This window comes from Mustela nivalis (assembly GCF_964662115.1).
Source record: "Mustela nivalis genome assembly, chromosome: 10".
Classification (NCBI taxonomy): Eukaryota; Metazoa; Chordata; class Mammalia; order Carnivora; family Mustelidae; genus Mustela; species Mustela nivalis.
In genome coordinates, this window is record NC_139029.1 from 1,591,004 (window position 1) to 1,615,442 (window position 24,439).

Genomic DNA, 24,439 nt, shown 5'->3' on the forward strand with positions numbered 1-24,439 from the left:
ACAGCTCCTGCCCACCCAGAGAGCCCGAATGTGGGTCTGAGCCTGCCCCAGGGGTGTGGCCCCAGGACCCTGGCACCAGGCCAGACAGGCCCCTCCCGTGGACACAGGGCCACTCGCTGCGCTAAGCTCCCTCCCTCTTGTGCCCCTGAGGCCCTCGAGTCTCTGATACCAGGAGGCCAAGTGTCAGGGTCTTGGGGTGGGGAAGGCTTCTCATGCCAGAGGGGACCCCAGCCCGGGAGGCTCAGAGCTGGGCTCATGGACAGAGTCAGGCCAGGAGCGCAGGGGCAGCCCACAGAGGCCAGGACGCGGGGATGGAGGAACAGGGGCAGGGCAGGTGACCCTAGCCACTTCCTAGAGGGTATGACCACAGACCAGCCACACTCGAGAGTCACCCCTCATGGCCCTCGGCCCGCAGCAGGGACCACAGCATCTGCACTGCCGACGGTCGGCCCCAGCCCTGTCCCAGCAACCTCCCCAAAGGGAGCTTGCCGCCGGGACCAGCTCTCTCCCCAAGCTGAATGGAACCCAGCCCCAGCTGCATGCGGCTCACCAAGGCTGGACGAGAGAAGGGCCTCGAGGCCTATTCCACCTCCACCTGTGGCCATAAACACACACCAGACCTGGAGGAGCCAATCTGTTACAGCTGGCCCCCTCCCTCCGGGCCTGGACCCAGCCTGGACCCCAGCCTCCTGGGGGTGGGGGTCACATCTGGCCAGCCCGCCAAGGGGCTCAGGGTGCTAACGTCAGGAGGTCCGGCTGAGGCACCAGGGCATGGGGCAGGGGCTCCCCAGCATCTGGAGGGCTCTCGACAGCAGGCCTCACTCCATGGCCCAGACCTCGGTCCTCCCAGCCCACGGAGCCCTCCAAGAAGCAGGACCGAGGAACCAGCTCAGCCAAGAACCTCCGGCTAACAGAGGGCATTGGGTATGCAAGCACAGTCACCTGACCAGCTTCTCCAAACCTCAGCATCCCCAGCGGCCAGCCCCCATCTCAGAAACCGGGGACCCAGCCGCTCCCCAGGACCCCTGCCACCACATGGGGACACGCAAGGACCAGCCAGCGGGGCAGGGTCCCCTGTGCAAACAGGGGGCCTCCTGTTCCCCACAATTAACTGATGCCCGCCCCCTTCTGGTTGCCCGCTGGGCTCCAAGGCACTGGAGCGTGGCGCAGGACGTCCGCCCGGGCATCCACCTGGACGGAGGCCCAGCTGCTCGCCCGGAGCAGGCCCAAAGCACCGGAAACCGTCTGGGGGTATTTCATTTCAGCAGGCGGCGCGGCCTGCGCCTATTCCGACGGGAGCCTGAGAGCTCCGGGCTCGCTGAAGACACTGGACAAAGCAGGAAACCCCAGCGAAATGCTCTCGCCGCCCCATCACCAAGAACTCAGGAGGAGCGTCTGCAGGGCTCCCGACTGCCCATCCGCTTGCGCGCTCCTCTTTACAAAAACGCAGTCAGCCCGGCGGCCCCTCGAAGCCAGACGCCCCGCCCGGCACCCAGTCAGTGTCCCCTGTGGGCACAGCCCCCAATGTGGCATGACTCAGCCCAAGGCCCCACGTCGGGGCACCGAGCCCCCAGCCCGGAGCGGCACCCGCCAGCCGCCAGCTCAGTCCACCCCGGTCGGCGCCAGGAAACGTCCCCCCGGGAAGGGCCAAATGGCCTGGCTGATAATTTCCTTTCTCGTGCGCTTTCTCTTCCCTTTAAAACCTTTCTTTTCTGCGAGATGGGATCGGCCTGACTCGAGTCGGTTAATAAAGCCAACAAGGCTTCGAAAACTCACTCCGTTGGGTTTCTGTTCAAGTGCGGGTGGCGTAGACGGGTTTCCGTGACATACTGATTTACAGAGGTGTCCGGTTTCCCCGAACCAGCCGCCTCCAGGGGGGCCCAGCACGCCCCCGCGTCTTCCTTCATGAAGGACACCAGGGTCCCCAGCACGGCAGGAGAGCTGCTTAGAGACGCCAGGCCAGGCCACTTCCCAGCTGCCCAGCACCCCGGGCAGCCCTCGCCCATCTCTCTGGAGGCCACGACTGGCCGGCGGGGCTCTAAGATGACGGCGTGCAGGGCGTCTGTCGGGGGCATCCCAGGGTTGTCCCCCCCACCAGCAAGGTCAGACAAGCCGCAGGAGCAGGGCGGTGGAGGGGAGAATGACCAACCGTCCACTCACCGTACTGGCAGCGGGGGCCCTGGAAGGCTCGGGGACAGTAGCATAGCTGGGCTGAGCCAGGCATGCAGTGGCCACCGTTGAAACAGATGCCAGCGCTGCAGTGGGCTGTGGAGAGAGGAGAGAAAGCGTGAGAGGAGAGGCAACAGCCCACGGGCACCCACAGCCCAGCCACAGGACACAGTGTCCTTGGGGACCCTCTCCCATGTCCCCCAGGAGGCAAAATCTCGGGCTGGACAGGACCCAGAGCCCCGGCACAGAGGGGACAGCCCTCCTGCCACGGCGCCCCAGACTGTGCCTTGAGAGCTGAGCCCCGAACCCTGGGGGGTGGGGGGCCATCACTCGGGCCAGCAGCCCGGACCCTGCCGTCGGGTCACCGGTCCCAGCTCTGTTCTGTCCTGGGTCACACACTGGCACTGCCACCAGAGCCTGAAGACCCCCCTTTCATTTTCTCGAGGAGGTGGGGAGGGAGAGGCAGCCGGGGAAGAGCCGGCCGCTGAGGACGAGGGTGCCGACCATCGTCCCTAGGAGGGGCAATGCCAGCGCAGGCCGGCAGAGCCCGGAAGGAGGGACGGGGGAGGGTTCTGGGCTGGGGCGGGCGGGCCCCCTCCCACCTCTCTAGAGAAGACCCCTGCCCCCAGACCGTTCCCCACACTTCACCCCACTGGGCAGGAGGCTGCCCACCCATGGCCTGGGGGCCAGTGAACCCCATCGTCCCGTCGCAGCACAAGTGTGAGGGGCGGGACGCTGCCTGTCCACGACACCGGGCAGACAGCCCCCAAGGGCCCAGCAGCCCCAAACTGCCCGCCAGCCTCGACACAGCGAGGACCCTGACCCCCGCTGGCCCGGGTACCCCAGCACCCATTTCCTGACCCTGCAGCCACCCCCCATCATATCCCCATGCACGGGGGGTACAGTCAAGGCAGGGGACTGGTCTCCCAACCGGGACCCCACCAGCCTGGCCCTGAGCCCGGAGGCTTCAGGAGTGCTCACTGGGTGAGGGGCTGCTTGGCACAGTGATTACCCCCAAAGCCTCCAGGAGCCTGGCGTGAACCATGGGCTCAGTGACTTCATGGTCACTTCACGGGTCCCACCAGGAGCAGGAAGAGAAACTCCAGAGGGCTGTCGGCCCGGCACATGGGGCCAGTCAGCCTTCTGGGACGGACGCTGTGCTTGGTAAGGACACGGAGGCTCAGAGACAGGCGGCACGTGGCCCCGGGCCACACAGCCCGCCAGCAGGGACCAGGCCCCAGGATCCTCTGCGTAGAGCCTGGGGTCAGGAGGGCCGTCTGTGGAATGCGTCCTCCTCTCTGTCCCCTAACTGTGGCCGCTGTCCCAGTGTTGGGGGCAGGGCTCCCCCTTGCTCCGGCCCCACACCTGCAGCCGGAGGACGTGTCTGAAATGTGCAGGAGTGGGGAGTTGGGGGCAAAACGGCGCCACAGGGGGGTGGGGAGGGCACGCACGGCGACCCCGGAGCCCACACGGGGAAGGCCGGCCGAGGGGCTGAGCTGGGGCGCGGACAGCAGCAGCGTCCCAGAGGCTAGAGGCCCGGAACCTAGCTCCAGGGTACGTGGAGCCCACCTTCCCCCAGCACCCCCGGCCCCACGGGGCCAGTGAGGGCCACTGTCCCGGCTCGCCCTGCTCACCCGCTTTCTCCGCCCCACGGCCGCTGTGACCTTCTTGTCCGCTGAGCACAAAGCCACCCGTACCGTGAGCTCATCCCTCAGACCCCAGGGGCGCTCTGGGCTGCCACAGCCAGGACAACGGGCATCGTCCCCAGATGTCACACAGCATGTGCACCCACAGCGCGGCCCTCTCCCTACCGTGCCCACGGACTCCCTGAGAGCAAGGGTCGACCCCATCCTGGCTGCCACCCGCCGGGCTCCGGGGCCCCGCCCACACGCAGACCCCGAAGGCGCCGTCGAAGGAAGGAAAGCAAGAACGCACCACAGACAGGCAGGGTGGGGAGTGGCCAGGCCGTCGCGGGAGGACAGAGCTGGGGCGTCCCCCGACGGAGGGATGCGTAGGGCAGCACAGCCACAGAAACGAAAACGGGAAAGACTAAGATACACGACTATGCCCCACACCGAGAAGGGGCACTCCCGGGGAAGCTGGCGGATGCAGGGGTAGTGGGGGGCTGCGGAGGGAACCTGGGGGGCAGAGCCTGCTGGGGCGGGCGTGGAGCCGGGCTGTGCGCGAGAGGTAGAGGAGGGGGCTTCCCCTGCGTAACCCCACGGGTGGGCCGGGCTGCATGACAGGGTCTCCCTCCCCTCTGTCAGGAGGGTCACCTCCAGCGGCAGGGCACAGCCCGACTCCCACCACGCCTCCAAGGGGGCAGCACAGACAGCAGACAAGGACCCCAAAACCCCCCGCCGGAGGTTGAGGAAGGATGCGGCCCAAGCAAGCACAGGAAGGCTCACGCCGGGGCAGACAGAGCTCAGGAGGCAGAGCCGGGCCGCCAGGCCCACGTGCCCAGCCGACCCCGGGTGGGAAGAAGCGCCAGGTCAGCAGGGACACCGGGAAAACCTGACCCGTGGCCGTGAACGGAGGCTGGACGGGCGCCGTGCAGACAATTTAGAGATTGCCGAGCAGCAAATGTGTTCTCTACTTAACAGTGTATTTTTTTGAAACACCTACTATGTTCCCAGGGCCGGGGCCGGGGGTCTCCTGGGGACCGTCCCTCAGACGCAGCTTGGCCAGGCCTGTGGCCACAGGACCTTCAGGAGCCCTGAAGGAACCGCCTCCCAAGAGTCAGAAATACCAGGGCCGGCGCAGGTGACCCGGGACAGGGGCGCCCACAGGGTCTGCTGCCGTGGGCGGCCGTGTTCTCTGAGGGCCGAGCCGGCAGAGGGGGGCCCGAGCCGCGGAGACCCACGGGGCTGGAGAAGGCTCCCAGGAGCCATCATGCTCGCATCTCCCTCTGCCCCAAACCCCCGCCGGCTTCCCATGGCCCAGATGCCTTAACGGGCAAGGCCTGCGCACACGTGTTCTGTCTGATGTGAGTCGGTGGGTCAGAAACGGGTTAAGGGCACCTGGAGCGACTGCCTTCAGCTCCAGTCATGATCCCGGAGTCCCGGGATCGAGTCCCGCGTCGGACTCCCTGCTCGGCGGGGAGACTGCGTCTCCCGCTGGCCCCTCTCTCTCTCATTCTCTCTCGCGCTCTTTCAATAAATGAAATGAAATGAAATGAAATAAAATAAAATAAAAAGAAAGAAAAAAAGAAGAAACAAACAAACTTGGGTTAAGCTCCAGGACGGGCGATCTGCACACACGGACACAATCTTCTCAGCGACCTTCGTGCTGCCAAGTGTCTGCTCCACGGCCCGTCTGAGCCCGAAGCCGGACCCACTGCCCGCAGCAGCCCACCCGCAGGGCTGATGGGGCTCCCCGCCCACCGCCCGAACCAAGAAGGAGGAACATCGCCCTCCCTGGTGTGCGGAATGGGGCTGGAGGCGCCGGGACAGGGTCACTCACAAAGCACCCCAGCTGCCCCAGACCTTGGGGCCTCGGGGGGACACAGGGTGGGTCTACCCACATCCCCAGAACCAAATGCTGGTGGGGCCCCGGGGGGCGTCCAGTCTGCAGGATGACGGATCTGGGGAGCGCAGTCCCCAGGGTGAAGGCAGCACGTCTGGACACCATCCTTCCTTCCTTCCTTTCCAAAGACTGGCTGATTTTAGGAAGAGAGCACACGGGTGTGCACGCGTGCTCGGGGCTGGGGGAGGACGAGGGTCCCCGCTGAGCACGGAGCCTGACACGGGGTTCCGTCTCGTGACCCATGAGGTGACCTGGGCCGAAACAAAGAGTCGCACGCTCGACCGACGGAGCCACCCAGGCGCTCCGGACACCTGTGGCATCTTAAGGCCGGCCATGCTCTCTTACAGTGGGCGCCACGAAACACCTGCCCTCGGCTGGACCTCACGTGACCCTGCTGCAGGAGCAGGGGCGGCCCCTGCCCTGGGACGGGCTCACGTGGTGACGGGGCTCCGCTCCTCTGCGAGCACTGGGCTTCTGCCCATGTGGGCCCGGGCCACATCCCCGAACTGCCACGTGGCTGGCCCATGGGCCCTGCTCTGCTCTTCCCTAAGTAGCTGCCTGCAGGGGTGGCCTCAGGCGGGGCAGGTGTGATCCGGGCGCACAAGTTTCTCCTGGTCTCCGGGGCCACTCCCACTCCCACAGGCTCTGAACACACGGCCTGGCTCACCAAACGTGCGTGCGGCACAAATGTCAGCCTTCTCCCCGGCACCTCTGCCCAAAAGGCCCACGAGCCCCATGTGCGTTCTGTAGCTCCAGCAGGCCGGGGGCCGGAGGGACGGACTCAGACCCAAAGCAAAGCTCCTGGCCTGGGCCCTGCTCTCCCACGATCTGTCCCAGCTGCTCAGCCTCCCGTGCCGATGCCTCCGGCTCCCGCCCACTCCCTGCCATGAGGGCCGGGCCCAGGAGCAGCGGAGCCCCACCCCTGTGCCAGCTCCCCCTCGGCATCCCCAGAGGAGGGGCAGGGCTGTCTGATGGCTGGGGCTGAGGGCACCTCCTGGCCAGGCTTGCAGCAAACTCAGCCCCTCCCTGCAGCCAATAGAATGTTCAAGAAGGAACCTGGAAGGGGCCTCTCCGGGCCGGAGCTCCTCCGCCACAACGGGGGATCAGCCCACCACCGAGCTACGTGGTAGGTGTGGGGGCCCACGGGAGCTCCCGGTGGGGAACTGGCTCACAGAAACCTCAGAGAGGAGCGCCTGGGTGGCTCAGTGGGTTGGGCCTCTGCCTTCGGCTCAGGTCACGATCTCAGGGTCCTGGAATCGAGTCCCGCATCGGGCTCTCTGCTCAGCGGGGAGCCTGCTTCCCCCTCTCTGCTGGCCTCTCTGTCTACTTGTGATCTTTCTCTATGTGTCAAATAAATAAATAAAATCTTTTAAAAAATTAAAAAGTTAAAAAAAAGAAAGAAAGAAAGAAAAGAAACCTCAGAGAGGCCCGATCGAACACAGGCTCCCAATCCGACGCCCGCAGGTCCGTGGGTCCCCGGCTCCCAGGTTCGGCACGGGAAGCAGAGGCACCAGCACCAGGCCCTGTCCTGCCCATGGCCGAAGCCACCGGGCCAGCCAGAGACAGGCTGTGTGCTACGCAGCCCAGGGGCCCAGAAACTCTCCCGGGGCTGCTGGGGCACAGACAGCAGGGCGGAGCCCCAGGCAGACACACGTGTGTTCCCAACGGTCCCCCAGCAACCGGCCTGGGAAGCCAGCACCAGGCAGAGGTGGGGCTGCACCCAGCACAGAGCGCCTCCATCCACCATCTTTAGGGCCTCAGACTAAAGCGGGGTTGGGGGGAGCCCAGACGGAGGGGGTGACGGTGAGGACAGCACTGTGCACCGCAGGGCGGCGGGATGAGCACCGCGGCTCGGGGCAGTCCTCAGTCATCAATCAAGCCACAGGGTAGCATCTCTGAAACCTCCCCCAGGTGCTGGCAGAGCCGCCCAGGTGGCCGGGAGTGGGGCCCTCAGTGCCCGTCTCCCATCAAGGGGCAGGTACCGGATGGAGGCCACGTCCCTGGGAGCCCAGGGGGCAGGACAGGCCCTGGGTCCCTCCTGCTTGGCCCCTCCATCCTGCTGGAGGCCTGCTGGCCTTCAGCCCAATGCCAGCTGACAGCTAGAGGCTGGGACCCCAAGCCTCCAGCCCCACCTCCCCTCGTCCCAGACCCGTACTGCAGGGAGGCAGTCACCCCGGGCCCGGGACCCCGCACTGGATGGCAGAGCCGCACGGGGGAGGGGCACATGCTCGGGGTGTGGGCCGTGCGCCGCGGCCCCCCGTGTGAGCGGACGGTGCGTGTGCAGCGGGCGTGCAGGCCCTGCCGCGGCCGTGAGCCCCGCACACGCACGTCAGCGGACAGGCACGTGGTACGCGTGTACAGGAGCATGGACGCGTGTGTCCAGTGCCCGCATGTGTGTACGGGAGCCTGTGTGTGCACGAGCACATGGTGTGGGCACATGTCTGAGGGAGAGCATATCCGCACGTGGGAACCATCTGCGTGTGAGTGCGTGTGACTGCGGGTCCGTGTGAGCGTGAGCACGGGTGTGGACCGCGCACACACCCAGGAGGCTGTGATGTGGGTGAGCTCCCGGGTGGACAGCACGCGGGCCCAGTGCACGAGTATGCACGCGCGTGCAAACGTGCCTGACGCAGCACCACGAGTCCGGCTGTGACTCCACATCTGGGGACAGCCTGGGGGGTGAGGGGCTCGCTGCAGAGCAACACGGCCCCCAGCAACCGTACGGGCGTCCACATCCACAGCGAGGACAGGACAGCCAGAGTGCTGGCCGTGCAAATTCCCACGCTGGGCGCGGGGCTGACACGCGTCCGGAACGGAAAAGGAAAAGTGAACCGCGAGGCAGGAGGCAGAGGCAGCCGTCCCCGGGGCCCCCGGCAGCCTTCCTGCCACTCATTCCCGCAGCCCCAGGATCACAGAGGAGACGCCGATGTCCCAGGAGGGAGGAAGAGCTCTAGGGCCCGCCTGTGAGCTGGTCAGCAGCCCTGGCTTCTGTCCCGTGGGCCCACCACGTGGCCCATCCCAGGCTCCTGTGACGACAAACCACATCAATCCCCCACACTCCTGGGAAGCCCTCACAGGCGACAGATCTCCCCCAGCCGGCCTGGCATGCCCTGGGCGGTAAGACACGAGCGACCACGACAGGCCAGGACAGCCTGTGGGGACAGCTCTGGGTGGCCGCCCTACAGTGCCCTCCACAGGCCATGGTCGCCTCTGAGGGTCAGCTCCAGAGTCAAGGGCAAGGCTGTGCCCCACACAACCCGGGCACATGTGGGGTCCTGAAAGCCCAGCCACGGCCACGCCGTGTAGGCCTAGTTCCCACTCCATCCACACGTCCAGAATCCGGCCACTTCCCACCGCGCTCCGCCACCCGCCAGGACCAGGCCCGAGCTGGCTCCTTGACGGCCCAGCGTCCCCTCTGCCCGCTGCAGCAGACCGTGTCCCTCCCCCAGCCAGACCCTGCACGGGCTCCCTGTCCTCACCAGGGCCCCAGGACCTCAGAAAGGGACCTTACTTGGAAACAGAGTCTTTGCAGGCGTGACGAAGGCAGGGACTGAGCTCACAGGATCCCGGCAGGCCCCGCTGAGACGGAGGAGGACACTCGGGCGCAGCCGTACGCCGGGGAGCCCACGGGGCGAAGCAGGAAGGATCCCCACACTGGCATGGCACACCGCCGCCCTCCAGAGAGCCAACCTGAGCTGTTCCAAGTCCCGCCCAACCCCCCAGAAGCCCCCACCAGCCAGACGCCCCTCCCCCGAGCCTTCCCCGGAGAGAGCAGCAGTGGGCTGGCACAGAACCACCGTGTGCTTGCCCACCTGTCCGCCGCCACAGCACCGCAGGTCCGCTGCAGGGGGGGCCAGTCCCGGTCTCTGTCACCGCCACTCCTGCGCCTGAGCCCAGTGCAGAGCTCGCTGTCAGACCTGCACGGACGACGTCCCGCCGCTCGGCCGGCTGTTTCCCAGCGTGCCTTAGGGACACTGTTTATTTTTTCAACTTTGTTGTATCCTTTTATTCCCTTCTTTTTAAAGAAAGGGTTGCTTTGGAAAATACTACATAGCCTTTCTCAGGAACCCACAGGCCACATGAGCATGTTAAATGCTCTGATAAGTCCTGCAACGACGGAACCTGCTTCTCTGCGCTTTACGCGGAGCTTCCCAGACCACGGAAGCCCTTGCCATCCTGCATTGCAGGCGCAGCTCCTCGCAGCTGCCCAGGGTCTGCGCTCCGTCCTGCAGCCTCCTCGGTGCCCAGCGCTCAGGCTGCACAGCCCCAGGGCAGGAGCCGCAGGGCATCCCCTGGCACCTCATTCCTGGGTGTCTCCAAGTTAGGGTCCGCGGGCAGCACCTTCATGCTCGGGCTCCCTTCGATGAGGGGGGCTGGGGACCTGGACACGGGGGTGTCCAGGAAAGCCACGCCCCACTGAGAGGGACGTGGAATTAAGGGAGGGGCCGCGTGGGAATCGGGCACCCCAACAGCAGAGAGGGTCAGCGCCCAGCCGCTCGTGGGCACGCACGTACCACACAGACCCGAGAGAGCCCCCTGGTCACCAGGCAACGCCACCCCAGCCAGGCAGCCTTTTTCCTTTCTGGTCACCTCCAGGTCATCCATGCCGCTGAGTGCGTCCCTGAGAAGTCACAGGGACCTTAGAGGCTTCCTGTCATTCTCCCACACAGCACGATGTCTGCTCCGCACTCCCACACGAGCCCACGGGGCCCTGACGGCTCCCCCCATGTGGCTATGGTTCCAGGTCACGCAAAGCGAGGACGTCTCCCGGGGCTGGGGCCGTCTGCAGCAGGGGACCTGCCCCCCGCCCGACCCAGCCTCCCGCGCGTCTGCAGACCGCCTGGGCTGGGACAGGGGGACGGTGCCAGAGAGGACAGGGATGGGGAGGGCCAAAGCGGAGACTCCTGACTCCCAGGCCCCTGCGCAGGAAGCGGGCGCCTCTCCCCAGTGGGGGCCCCGACCAGCCTCCAGCCCCGGGACCCACACCCAAGCCGGCAAGAAGGGGACCAGAGGCAACCCCCCAGCCTTTCAGTCGACACCACTGGGCAGGGTGTCCCGGCTGGGGGTTCTGGGCACCCACTCCGTCTGGGGCAGGAAACAGAGTGACCGAGGACTCTGCTCACAGCAGAAAGTCCACTCTGTGCTCTGGCCACAGGGACAGCGCTCCCACATGGGCTCCTGCCTCCCTCGGCAACCCCCGTGCCCCTGCAGGCCCGCCCTGCCCATCCACACATCGAAGCCGCAGCTGGCTGTATGCCCCCCGGCCCCGCACCCCTGTCCCACAGCGTCTGCTCCCTGCCAGGCCCCGGCTGAGAAACAGCCATCCCCGGGGGGCCCAGGCCCGGGCTCTGCCCCACGTGACCTTCTCTGGCCCTCCGTCCCTTCCCAGGCCGGGGACCCAGACACGGGGGGACGAGCGGGTGTCCCGAGAGGCCGGGTCCAGGCCTTTTCCTTCAAATCAAATCCAGACACAGAAATAAGTAAATCCTGCACTAAAATGTTTGTTTGTTTGTTTGTTTGTTTAAAAAAATAAGAAAGACAAAGCCTCAAGTTTAGGATACACGTGGGAGCCCATCCACGTCTCCAGGCCGATGGGACAACCGGGACCCTCAAGGCCAGGCCCTGTGGCCGAGACGCCCCCTTTCCTCACCACCCTAGCCCTGTCCCCAGCCCAGCTCCTCCACCTCTGCAAGGCCAAGGCTGCCCCGGCGGCTTTAGGTCTCACCTGCCGGCGAGCTCCCTGCCCCGCAGCCCTGTACCCACCTCCTACTAGCTGGCGAGGCCGAGGCAGAGCCAGCCTTCCTCCCTGGCCACCAGCACAGGCAGACAGAGCCGCAAGCCAGGCCAGGAGCTCACGCTGAGCCAGAGTGCAAGGACAGACTGGCATGGCCACGGACCTGTGCCAGATGGGCCTCCCATCCCTGAAAATCCAGCATTCGGGGCCTGCCTCCGACCTGGCCTCCCGGGATGCGGCTGGCCCTTGCACCCCGCTGCTCCTCGGCAACCCCGACCCTGGGAAGGTCGCTCCAAGACACGGGGGAAACCGAGAGCCTTCCAACCCCAGCTCAAGAGTATGGAAGCTGGGAACGTTGCGGTAGCAAGCTTGACCTGTCCCCTGGGTCCCCCCCGCCGCCCATGGCAGTGTACACACCCACTACTCCCCCAGCCCGGGAAGCCAAGTGCAGAAGGACCCCCACCCCAGGCCGGCCATGGGGTTGCGTGTCCACGGCCCTCCCCAGACAGAAGGCCGTGCTCCACAACACCCCCCACCCCGTGCCATAGCCCCTGCCTCCTCCGCCTGTCCCGACCGCTCACTGGATTACTAGGGTTGCCTCCAGCAGGCCTCAGGAGCCCTGTCTCAGTGGAAACCAGGGCCCTCAGCTTTGACCTCCACCCCACACCCCCAGTGAACAGACTCCTTTGTTTTCCTGGAAGCCAGAAGCAGGGAAAACACACGTCCCCAGGATCAGAGAGGGTGGGGAGAAGCACTGCTGCCGGGGCCGGGGCCGGGGCACCTCCCGCCGGAGGGCCGGCTGGCGGGCGTCCAGGCGTCCGCCCTGTCCCCTGAGCCTCTCCTGCCCACGAGGGAAGCCAGGGCTGCTTCCTTCTCCTCTGCCCTCCTGCTCCCTTCCTGGGGAGAATTATTCATTTCCTCTCCCAGAACAACAGCCCCAGCATCCTTCTCTTCCCTTTTTCCCACTGGAGTGTCTCTAAAGGCGTCTCTGCCCCCATTCAGCGGCTCCCGTGCTGCCTGTGTGGAGGGACGCAGGGGCGGAGAGACAGGCTGGAACAGAGCCCCCGAGGTCCAGCTCCTGTCCCAGCATGGGGGAGCTGGGGCCCCCGCCACCCCTGCCGCATGGCCCCCTCCCTCACGTCAGGCGAGCCCTGTCACTGTTTCAGGAGAGGCCAGACCTCCGGGACCACCTCTCTCGGGAGGGGATGCTGCCACTCCTAGCCCATCAGCCCCAGCGGCCCCCCTACCTGCGCCACACCACCTGCCGGCCCACCTGTGTCTGCACCCACAGGCCAGGATCAGCTCCCCAGACACTCCCTGCAGCCGGACTCCAGAGCCGTGAGCCCCATTTAGTTTCTGAAGCAGAGGCTTCGCAGTGAGGCTCGCGCGTGCGGACTCACGGCTCCCTCGCGTTCTACCAGGACCCCCCTCCCAGGGAGGCTGTGGCAAACCTCCATGAAGCAGAAGGGGAGACTGCGGCCCGGGGCGCCAGGACGGAGGCACGACAGGCGCTACAGTCTCCCAGATAACAGTCCACAAAGGCCAGGGGCCCAACACCCAGCCCAGGGCCCATTTGGGAACAGAGAAGAAGGACCCAGAGCAAGGCCATGGCTATGGTGGGGCAGGACGTCTCCATGACGGAACCCTGAAGAGGCAGCTGAGCCCACAGACAGCAGCGCGTGGCTCAGGGCCACCCTCAGACCCCCTCCCCATGCCAGGAACCCAAGCACTGGCGGACAGCCTCACACCCTCTGCTCGGAGCCCCCGGAGCCATGTCCCCTTCAGACACGGCCTCCAGCGCACGGATTCGGGGTCGGGAAGGGGCACTCACGGGAGAGGCAGCCCTGGTCACCGGGCCGCTGGCTCCAGCCCGGGCAGCACCTGAGCACAGTCTGGGCCTCCATGGCGTACACCTGCCTGTAGCCGGTGTAGTAGATGGTTCTAGAAAAGAAGGGAGACGGGAATCACTCACTGTGCAGACAGTGCTGGCGGCATCTCCCGGCGCTCCGGGCCCTCCCTGCCCCGTTTCAAGCTCAGCAGGTTGAGGCTTAGAGGCGGGTGGAAGGTCTGTGCCCCAGAGCAGAGCCTAAAGGAGCAGGGGGCAGGCGACCGGCCCGCAGCCAGCAACAAGGGCCCCGGCCAGCGCTCCCGGGGGTGGGTGCTACCCCGCTCCCTATCCGCCCCAGCTGCGGGCCAGATCCCCACATCTGGCTCTTACCACCAGGCCAGACCTGAGCACCGGGGGCCTGACACGAAGTGCCCAGCTTAGGAACAAGCGGGGCTTCCTAGGTCCAGCGCTGGGTGGGCTGCGACCCGGGTGGCAGCAATTCAGACCCCAGGCTCTCAGCCCACCAGGGCACAGCACGACGGCTTAAGGCATCTGTGAGGCACCCCTTCCCCACCTGAGGAGCGTAGGGCTGAGCTGAGGAGACAGGGTGAACGGGAGAAGCGCCGTGGACAGCAGCAGAAGGACCAGAGCGTGACCAGCACACAGCCCTAAGATCAGAGGGGAGCAGGCGGGAAGGCCTCTCGGGGGAGGCCTTGGACCCGGGCCAGTTCCCACTCAGGATGGGAGCAGCTCCCACGAAGGCTAAGCAGAGAGAGTGACAGAACAAGAGGAAGGGGGTGCCCCGTGGCCACCTGCAGCCTTCGGACCTGCAAGCCTGTGCCACCGCTGTTTGGAGGAATGGTCCCCAGCAGCCGTGGGGTCAAGAACCCTGGAGCCCCAGGAGCAGCCCAAGGGCCCAGACCACTGTTTTCAGGTGACGGGACACCCTTCCGCTTGCTGGGGCTTAGCCCTGGGGAGCCGTGGGAAGCCCAGGGACCCCACAAACAAGCAAACAAGGCCACTTCCCGGAAGCATGAATTCAGACGCTCCTGCCGCGCACGGCAGCTCGGGAGAGCTCTGCAAAAGGCCACTTTGGCAGGACATGAATCCACTCGCCTGGAGGGAAACCGACCACAGCAGTGGACAGTTTTTGGCAGAGCAAACAGTGTTTGGGCCCTTCCATGGTAAATATTTACTCCTCTCCCAGGGCTACGTGCCGCTCCTCGCGGTCACCCGGAGAACGGAGACGACCAGCCCATCTGCCACCTCCCCCACCCTCAGAAGTTACAGACCCTCTGAGACCGCGGGTGGGCCTACTGCCCCCTCAGGCCCCAAGAGCCGACCCCTCGCTCCACTGCAGTCCACATGGGACAGCTCCCAGGACACGGCTCACAGAGGCGGGCAGGTGCAACAGCTCGCAGGGGACAATCACGGGGACTCGGGCCCAGCCGGGGAGCTGGCTCACATCAGGGTCAAGGGCGACGGGGCACGGGGGTGCCGGGCTGCTGCACACATCTCTACCTTGTGCAGTCCCCTCGGAGCGTGGGTCCCAGGGCAGGACACCTGGGGGACGGCCCAGGGGAGGGGCTCCGTGGGGCTCCGTGGGGCTCCGTGGGGCTCCTGGCGCCTCCAAGCGCTCCTTCCTCCTCCCTTTGCACGGACCTTATGCCGCGAAGGGGCAGGGGCCTCCACGCTGCCGGGGGCTCCTCAGACCGGGCACAGCCCGTGCTGGTTTGTCGGGAGGATGCTCCCAAGGCACTAGGAGAGCCGGCCCCGGACGGGCAGATGGGGAGCAGGGGGCCGGGGGGCAGGGCCCGCCTCCCAGGAAAACTGCAGCCTCTGTGCATTCCAGAAGGAGGAAAGGGAGTGTGCCAGCTCCAAGGGCTGCCGCCAGAGGACCATCTGGATGAGGCACTGGGGCAAGTGCCCGGAGCCAGCACGCGGGGCTCCACTGCGGGATCACGGGAAGGACCACGACCCATCCCCAGCCCCACAGAAGGGAGGTGGGGCCGGGCCCAGCGAGTGCTTGGTGCGGGTCTCAGGAAACCCCACAGGACACCGCAGTGGTGAGGCAGATCTCGTTCACATGGAGTGGAGGGCGAGGGGGCGGGGGGAGGCAGCCCGTGAGGGCGGGGAGAGCCCCAGCTGCACTGCAGGCCAGGAGACCCCGCAGACCCTGCCCCCAAGCAGGCCAGGGACCCAGACTGTTCCTGCTGAACCCAAAGGGAGGGTCCCAGAGACCTGGAGCTAGGCAAGGTGGGCCTCTGCCCCGGAGCAGGAAGCCCAACAGAGACCCCACAGCCCCTGCCCCAAGTGACGGACAGCAAGGACCTCCCAGGCAGGGGGACTTTCCTCCCACGCCCCCAGATGCCCCACCAGGACACTGAAGGCACCCGGATGCTTTGAAAACTCTGTTCCCACCCCACCCAGGCTGGGTGGGAGCCAGCTACGGGGAGCCTGGGGCTTCTCAGCAGAGCTACCCACCCGACTCTCCAGCCCGGGGGCTCCGGTGCTCCCGGCAGCCTCACCGCTCACAGTGAAGTGGTAAGCGGCTGGGGGACACAGCCCAAGCTGGGGACACTGCGCATGGGCCTCTCTGCGGGAGGACGAGGGGAGCCGTTTCCCTGCTGCCTGGGATCCCCGCCATCCCAAGCACCAGAGGACCTGGAGCAGCGTCCCCGGCCCCTGGGCTCACCTGAGGCAGTGGCCACTGACCCCAGACACGACCAAGCTCCCAGAGAGGGAGTTCACACCCTCCACGGACACCAGGCAGGCCACTCCCAAAGGCCTCACTGCAGCGCTGGACACCGCACCCCACCCGAGGCCCGTTCCCGCCTTCCCCACACCTAACCCGGAGGCCTTGCGGCTGCCAGCCAGGGGAGGGGCCCGCGCTGAGGCCCCCCCACCGCCCCACTTTGCAACCGCGCAGATTCCAGAGCCCGAGTCTGTAAAATGTGGAGAGGTATGCAAAGGCACTCCTTAATTTGATTTTGAAATAAAATCTTGAGCAATAAAAGGTCTCGCGTCGGCTCCTCTGGGAATGAAGCCTGGGCTTGGCCTCAGCAGCCCCGCAGAGCCTAGCAGGCTGGGTACCCCGCTTTTCACCTCTCATGTGGCCCCCGCCTCCCCCACAAGGCTCCACCTGCCTCAGAGCCCCCTCCCACAGAACCCCCTCCTCCCTGCGGGGCCCCCACTGCTCCCCGAAGGCCCTGAGATCAGGACAGCCCCCCACCCTCGTCACCCCGCTCCCACACCGGACTCGGGGACCCCAGCACATACCTCCGCTCGTGGCGGATGCACCACGCCTGCCGCCCGCAGCCCGCCTTCCACACGGGCACGGTCCGGCTGAAAGCCTGCACACAGGGCTGGCGGCGGCCCACCAAGGTCAGCTCCCGCTCTGCACACACGTGGGGCCTGGGACAGAGGACAGACGTCAGCGCCTGGCCACCAAGAGCCAGCGGGCCTCAGCCCTCCTGCACACTCACGCTGGGGTGTGGAGCCGTCGGGGGTGGGGTCCAGGCGGGCCCTGCCTCTAGGGTGTGGGCCTCAGAGGAAGAGGGTCCGGTCCGAGGGTCCTCCAGGCAGGGCCCCCATGCCGCCCACAGGGGTGTTCTAATCCTGCTGACCCCAAAGGATAGATACCGCTGCCCCCTTGAACAAGGTACCGGGGGTCCCGTGGGAACAGTGGTTTCAACCCCGTGTTCACGTGACTCCTGTTCTAGGCCGCCTCATCCCCAGCCATGCCGGCCTCAGAGACGGCCCCTGAGCGGCGGGTGCCAGGCACGTGGCTGGGCCGGTGTGGGCTCCAGGCAGGACAAGCAGAGCCAGAAAGAATGGAAAAGGGGAGCCTCCAGCCTCCACTGTGGGGGCCACAGTGGGAGCCCCGTGAGGCCGGGCTCCTCGGCCCCCGGGAGCCGCTGCCCGAAAGTGCATGGACAGGAGCCCGCCAGTGCACGGACAGGAGCCCGCAGTGCACGGACAGGAGCCCGCCAGTGCACGGACAGGAGCCCGCAGTGCACGGACAGGAGCCCGCAGTGCACGGACAGGAGCCCACCAGTGCACGGACAGGAGCCCGCCAGTGCACGGACAGGAGCCCGCAGTGCACGGACAGGAGCCCACCAGTGCACGGACAGGAGCCCGCCAGTGCACGGACAGGAGCCCGCAGTGCACGGACAGGAGCCCGCAGTGCACGGACAGGAGCCCGCAGCGCACGGACAGGAGCCCGCAGCGCACGGACAGGAGCCCACCAGTGCACGGACAGGAGCCCGCCAGTGCACGGACAGGAGCCCGCAGTGCACGGACATGAGCCCGCAGTGCACGGACAGGAGCACGCCACACTCTGGAAGGAGGAGGAGGCGGAGAAGAGGCAGAAGGGGCCCAGCCCTGCTCCAGAAGGGGGGGCGAGGGGAGCAGAGGGTCACAGCTTGCCCCAGGCGTGCTGGGATTCAGGGACAGGGTGTGGGCCTCGGAGGGAGGCAAATTTCACCAAGTCCCAGAGAGAAGACAAAGTTTTGCCACCCCTGAGAGGCCAGCCAGGTTCCTCTGAGGAGGGTGGGGTGGGCTGGCTCCTCCCCAAAGACACCGTCCCTTCCTGGCTCTCTTCAAACCGCGGGGCCTCCAGTCACTGTCCCATGCCCTGTCCCCATCCCGGGGCACCTGCGTGACTCCTCCTTAAGGCCTGGCCCCCCACGGCCCTGAGGACAGCAGCAGCCTTGCGGGTTCTCCATAGGCCCCGCAGGGCCAGGGTGAGCTCCGGAATGATCTCTTCTGGGGAGTTCCCAGCCCTTCACAAGCCCAACCTTGGCCATCTTTTCCATGTGCAGGGTGGAGGGCGTGGGACGGGGGAGGGAACAGACGGAGCCGAGCGTCAGCCCAAGTGGCCGTGGGCTCCTGCTTCCCATCTGGGGAGGGAACGCAATTCCCAGACGACGAGGAGAACACAGCTCTGCGGGACTGCTGCCCCTGGGCCCCCAGATGATGGCCCCGAGGCGAGGAGAACACAGCTCTGTGGGACTGCTGCCCCTGGGTCCCCCGATGATGGCCCCGAGGCGAGGAAGTGAAGGTGGGAAGCCCCGGGCTGGGAGGCAGGGAGAAACGGCCGGCCTCAGCGAGCTGCTCGGCCGCCCCCGTCCAGAGGTCAGGCTACCGAGGGGCGTTTGTGCCACGTCTGTTCTTCCAGGCCCCCCTTGCGAACCCCGCAGCGGGCCTCTGAACACAGGTCCCCCGGCCTGCGAGCTTCCCGGCGTGCAGCTTGGAGCCCCGCAGCCTAGGACCGCAGCCAGCCGGAACTCCAGTGCGTGGGGACACCGTCTCCTGTCCCGACCCTGCTCCCGCCAGCCCAACCGGTAGCCTTGGGCCAGCCGTGGGCACGGAGCAGTCATTCCAGGCCCCAGGAAGGAAAGCCAACCACTCCGCCATAAGAAATTCACTTCAGAGACACAAACAGATACATAAAGATGGGTCGCGGGGTTTTGAATCTGGACATGGCCAGCCAGTGGGAGCCAAAGAACCAGCCACAGGCTCCCACAGGTCCACAAAGGCCCCCTGAGGCCCAGGGCTGTGAATCAGTGGGACTCCCCCCAGCACGCCTCTTCTCTTAGCCTCCCCCAGAGGCCCACCAGGTGGCTCAGGAAAGCCACAGAGGGTGGGGATGCCTGTGCCAGGCCCTGCGGGCTCACCACATCTCCCCCAAGGGTGCCCTCAGCACCAGTGTAGGCGAAGCACCTTCTGGGATGCTGGCTGCTCTCTGCCCGCCCCCCTCCCCCCGGCTCGTAAGAGCAAATTCTGTCACTTTGCGGGGGTCTCGCAGAAGGGCACCCTCCCTCCTGCCTTCCCCCGGCCGGCCGTGCCCGCTGTCACCGTGCTGCATCCCGGGCCCACACCGGCTGCTTCAGAAACAACCAGAGACGGCAGAGCAGAGCAAGGCGTACCCCGAGGTGTCACAGAACTCAACGCGCCTGGGGCGATCTGAGAATAGATGCCCCACCAAGAAAGAGGGACACAGGCCCCCAGAGGGGCAGCGACCCCTGCCACGTGGAAGGCTCTGTGGGGAGGAAGAGGGGACGGAGCAGAGAGGGGGAGGAGGCTGCGGGCGAGCACGAAGCAGAAAGAGAAGGCCGTCTCAGGCAGTCCACCACTGCTGGTTGGAAATGCTTGCCCCGGCCAGGCCTGAGGCTTCCTGGAGCCCCAGGTGAGCAGGTCCGACTCACAGGCGTCTGGATCCACTCCTCGGGGGTCAGGGAAACGCACCCAGGGAGGTGACAAGCAGTTTCCATGAGCGCGCTGAGGCAGAAGCCACCTCTTAAGGAGGGGCCCTCTGTCTGCATGGGCTCAGCTGCTGTCCCCCTGACCGGCACCCTGGAATTCCCAGGGATCGGGGCTTCTGGAAGTCCCCCACTAATGCTCAAAGAGCAGGCAGGCTGACTGGCCAGACCCCACTGTGAGAGCCCTTCTGAGGCTGCAGCTGCCCTTAGACTAACTCGCTGGGACCGCAGGAAAGTGTCCAGCAGAAGTTACGCGGAGAGTCGGGACTAGGGCCACTCACGTTTCTGGATGCAAAGACCCCCTCTTCCTTTGGAAAGGCCACAAGGAAACCTTCCTGCTTGGGGGAAAGCAAAACCCAGGGTAGGGGCCCTGGGGCCAGGACTTGCCCTCGCCCAGCTCTGCCTGGAAGTGACCATCCTGCACGGCCAGGTGCTGGGCAGGAGTCCCTAACCCAGGCCAGGCCACTCTCCTGTCCCGCTGCAGCTTTCCACAGCCTGTCACCGTGGGGCAGGCCCCGGCTCGACACCCTGCAGGAGCCCAGGGGTGGGGGCAGCCGGCGGGGGGCTCACCTCCTCTTCCCCCCGCTCGCTTTGGCACTAGTTGTCCTTTGAGGCCAGCGCAAGGACTGATCTGCTCTTTAAGAGAGACCGCTAAACGGCCCATTGGGGAATCATCTTTCAAAACTGAATTCATCTCAGCTGGCTCCCTGACCCTCTCTTCCTGCCCATTCTGGTACTGAATTCCTTCTCCTGTCTCTCCGCCCCAGCACGCACGTGTTTAATACATAAACCACGTCCAGGGGCCCCCTGTCTGGGCGCACCCGCCCCGGCAAAGGCCCCCCAGGCCCCAGGAGGCAAGCTTTGGAAGGATGTGAGAACCGTCTGCTTCCTTCCTGCCTTCTCCGAGCCGCGGCCAGCCAGACCCTGCCCGCAAGGACCCCGAGGGGAGCGCAGCCTCCTCCGGCGCGCGCGGGGACGCGCACTACCGAGGGGAGGGAGACGGCGGGGAAAGGGGAGGAGGAGGCGGCCCTGCTACCGAAGCGCCCCCAGACTCAAGCCCCGACCCTCCCAGCTACCGCCAAGCGCCCGACTGTGTCAGAGCCCCAAGGACAAAGCTGCCCAGGGCCCAGGGGCTCCCGCCGTCCAGCGGAGCCCTCCCCGCCCGCTACTCACAGGCCAGGCTGCAGGCGGAGCAGGGCGCCCGCGGGCCCCGCGGGGAGCAGCAGCACCAGAGCCAGGGCCACCGCGCGCCCCGCCGCCCTCGCCTCCGGGAGGACGGGCATCGTGCCCGAGGCCCCGCGCCGGGTCCCCGCTCTGGTCCCCCGCTCACAGGAGGCCCCGGCGGGCCCTCGGAGCCGCCGCCTCCACGTGCGCCATGGCCCGGGGACGCGCAGGGCGCAGCCGCAGGTGCCCGCCGAGCCCCCGGGCGCCGCAGGTGCGGAAGGTCCGGTTCCCCGCCCGCCCGCGTCCGCCTCGCGCCACACTGCGCGCCCAGCCGGGTCGCCGGAGCCCGCCCGCCTTTGCCACGCCCCCGGCCCGGACCCCCGCCCGGGCCACGCCCCCCGCCCTGACCCCGCCCCAGCCCCTCCCAGGTCCCCGCGACCAGCCCCGCCCCCAGCCCGCCTCGGATCCTCGCCCCCAGTCTTCGGGCTCCCGCTCCTCTCAGGCTGCAAGTCCCAGGTCCCCTGCGACCGAGGGACAAGTCCGACGGACCTCGGACCCAGGCGCCCGTCTTTAGGGACAGCCCGCAGCCCTCCGTCCCTCATAAGTCTCGGCGGACGCTCGGTCCTTTGCCGGACGGTGCCCCGTCCCCTCCCTTGTGGGGCAGAGGGTGGAAGAGCTGGGTGTAGCCTCTGCAGCCCTCCGTGTGCCTCTGGGCACTGCCCTTTGGACACCCACACAGCCGGTCACCGACCACGTCCTGGACACGTCTGCTCTGATCCTGCGGCGTGTTCTTGGCCAGCGGCCTGCGGTGGAAGAGTGCCGGGCTCCCCAGAGGCCGTGGAGAGCGGGGGTGTCCGTCTGGAGGATTTCTCTCCCCACATTTAAACCCGGCTGGGGTCACCTGGCTGGCCTGGTCAGGAGAGCACGAGACTTTTGATCTCCGGGTCTTGACTTCAAGCCCCATGTTGGAGTGGAGATTCCTCTAAAAATCAACCAGCCAAGCAACCCGCCTGGTTTTGGTTTGGAATTCACCAGCCCCAGCGGTGAGGACCAGGTGCTCCACGGTCCAGGGCGTCCCTGGGGTGGAAACAACCCCCTTCGGAGGTTTTTGAAGAGCAGGGAAGGGGCTGGGTAGAACCCGACGAGGGGCCAGCAGGGAGGCATCCTGTCCGTCACACACGGTGCAGAGGGAGAGCCCCTGCCGGGCCCAGCTGCAGAGCCCCCCCCAGTGGCGAGGCTTGGGTCTGAGGCTGCAAACCCTCTTTCTTGGTCCAGTACTTCTCGTGGTCCGGGTGACTGGCCCTCACCTCGCCTCATACAGAAGCACAGGACGCCTGGCTGGGGTGGGGGGCTTGGGAGGAGGAATCACCGCTGTCTAGCCCCCGCTCCCCGGCCCCACCAACTCTCTGAGCCCTCATCACCACATGGAGGTTCAGCATCATCTGGGGACGGAGGCTGCCAGGCCGGCCCGATGCCTCCCCGTTGCGCAGATGGGGAAACGGAGGTCAGAGCGGGGAACAGCACCCCGAAGCCCCCAGCCCGTGAACTGCAGATCTGAGAACCGGACACAGGGGTCTGGCTCTGGGGACCTTAGGTAAACCCCCTACTGTGCTGCCTGTAAACCCAAGGAAACCAGTAAAGCACACAGAGTAGATGCAGTGCGGCGCCACGGGGGTGCCCCGTCAGCTCCGGCGGCCGGAACAGAGCACCACAGACCCCGCAGGCTAAACACAGACACTTCCTCCGAGTCCCCTGGAAGTCCAAGATCAAGGCGCCAGCTGCAGGGTCCGGGTGAGGACCCTCTTCCTGGCGTGCGGCAGCAGCGCGCCTTCTCTCCGTCCTCACTTGGTGGAGGCGGCGTTGGGGGGAGAAAGCTCTCTGGTTTCTTCCTCTTCGTTTTTTTTTTTTTTTTTTAAAGATTTTACTTATTTGTTTGACAGACAGCAGAGATCACAAGCAGGCAGAGAGAGAGAGAGGGGGAAGCAGGCTCCCTGCCGAGCAGAGAGCCCAATGCGGGGCTCGATCCCAGGACCCTGAAATCATGACCTGACCGAAGGCAGAGCCTTCACCCACTGAGCCACCCAGGTGCTCCTGGTCTCTCCCTCTTCTTAAAAGGCACCAGCCCTGGAGGATCAGGGCCCTTACGACTTCATTGACCTTGATTACCTCTGGAAAGGCCCTGTTCCGAATACAGGCACACGGGGAATTAGGGCTTCAACGTGTGGGTTTGGGAGGGACACAGTTCAGTCCAGAGCAGGGTGAGTTCACTGTCTCCTGAATCCCCCACTCCCACCTGCCCGCTCTGTGCAGCCTGGAGGCAGAGGGCAGCTCAGCCCTGGGAGGGGCCACGGTGAATCCACGCTGTTGGAGCCAGAGATGGGGGCGATCCCATGTGCCCATTCCGTGGGCAGTCTCCGAGCGGCTGCTTCTGAAGTTCGTTCCTAACCCTGCTCGTTTGCCCCAGAAGAGAAATGAACGCAGTCTCCTGCAGCAGAGGGCGTAGCGTGGGGGTCTGCAGCAGGGCCTTGGGTCGGGCCCTCTGCTGATGAGCTGCGTACCCCCAGATGGCTCTCATGTCCCGTGTGTGGCCCCGGACGTGGTCGTTCTGTTCCTCAGAGCCGTGCCTCCGAAGTTGGTTCCCACTCAGCCTGGACTCCGACTGCTGTTCGGTGAACGAACCCCACCACGGGTGCTCCCCCCACCCCGTCCCCAGGCCCGCACACAGCGGTGGGAAAGGCGTCAGGCCCCAAAACGGCACCAGGGTGGTGGAGACCGCCTGTTCCAGCAAGAGCAAACACCGCGCCATTCACACCAAGGACCGGGGGTATCGTGGGCTGCATCGTGTCTCCAAAAGAATAGATCCGTGTTCCAACCCCCAGTACCTGCACAGAGACCAATCTGGAAAAGGGGTCTTTGGGGACGTAATTAAGTTAAAGGTGTTTGGGATGAAATCACCCCGGACCCAGTCACAGGTGTCCTTACGGAGACCAGAGGGAGACTTGGGACACGAACGAAGGTCACAGCAACCCCTAGACGGGAGGAAGGGGAGAGGCCTGGACAATTGTCCCTTGGTGCCCCCAGAGGCAAGCAGCCCCGTCCACACCTGCATTTCGCGTTTCTGGCTTCCAGAACCGGAGAAGGGCCGCCTGCTTCAGCCGCCGCCTCTGGGAATGTTTCTGGCAGGCACCGGAAGCCCGTGCGAGGCAGGCCGACCCGGCCTGTCCGCGGGGCCCCGGGCCTAGAGGGGAGCTGGCCGGCCACGGGGCCCGCTGGGGGCCCCTCCCGCCAGGATCTCAGCAGCTCTCGGGCACTGGGAGAGCAGAGGTTCCTCTGGGAGCCGAGACCTGGAGATTCGGAAACTTGTCGCGGGACACGCTGTCTGCGGAGCGGCCCTGGCATGTCTCAGGACCAAGGTCGTATGTGTCCCTCCTTCCCCGCGCGGGCTGTGCCGACCGGAACCAGCACCGATCCCCAGTGTGCGTTCCGAGACCTCCCGGCCCCCACCCCAGTCCTCTCAGCCCCAGCTCACCCCAGGGCAGCTTCTCAGAGCCAGACCCTCTCACAGATCCCGCATCTTGCTTGGGCCGCGGGTGCAGAGACAGCCCTCAGGGCACCTGGGCCCAGCAAGGTGGGCATCTTGGAGGAGGCAGAGCAAAACCAACATTCTGGTCGAGAGCAGGTGTGACAGACATGGCAACCAAAACAACACGGCTTCTAGAAACCACAAGACAACTGTCCCTTCGATTCCCCAAATCT

At 66.1% G+C, this 24,439-nt stretch overlaps 1 protein-coding gene across 3 annotated transcripts in view; it reads right to left on the reverse strand.

Moving 5' to 3' along the window:
• MEGF6 (multiple EGF like domains 6) overlaps positions 1 to 20,978 on the reverse strand; it is an 83,104-nt gene extending 62,126 nt beyond the window's left edge. Inside the window, exons 1-4 of one of the 3 annotated variants that reach the window (XM_082687633.1) lie at positions 20,693 to 20,978; positions 16,536 to 16,670; positions 13,260 to 13,369; positions 2,161 to 2,265 (exon numbers count right to left, since the gene is read on the reverse strand). In XM_082687633.1, the coding sequence (XP_082543759.1) occupies positions 2,161 to 2,265; positions 13,260 to 13,369; positions 16,536 to 16,670; positions 20,693 to 20,802 (460 nt within the window). In that variant the 5' untranslated portion in view covers positions 20,803 to 20,978. Of the gene's footprint in view, positions 1 to 2,160; positions 2,266 to 12,009; positions 12,027 to 13,259; positions 13,370 to 16,535; positions 16,671 to 20,692 lie in introns of those variants that run through there. The other 2 variants (XM_082687632.1, XM_082687634.1) reach the window with 2 other exon arrangements.
• Between the last annotated feature and the right edge of the window lie 3,461 nt (positions 20,979 to 24,439).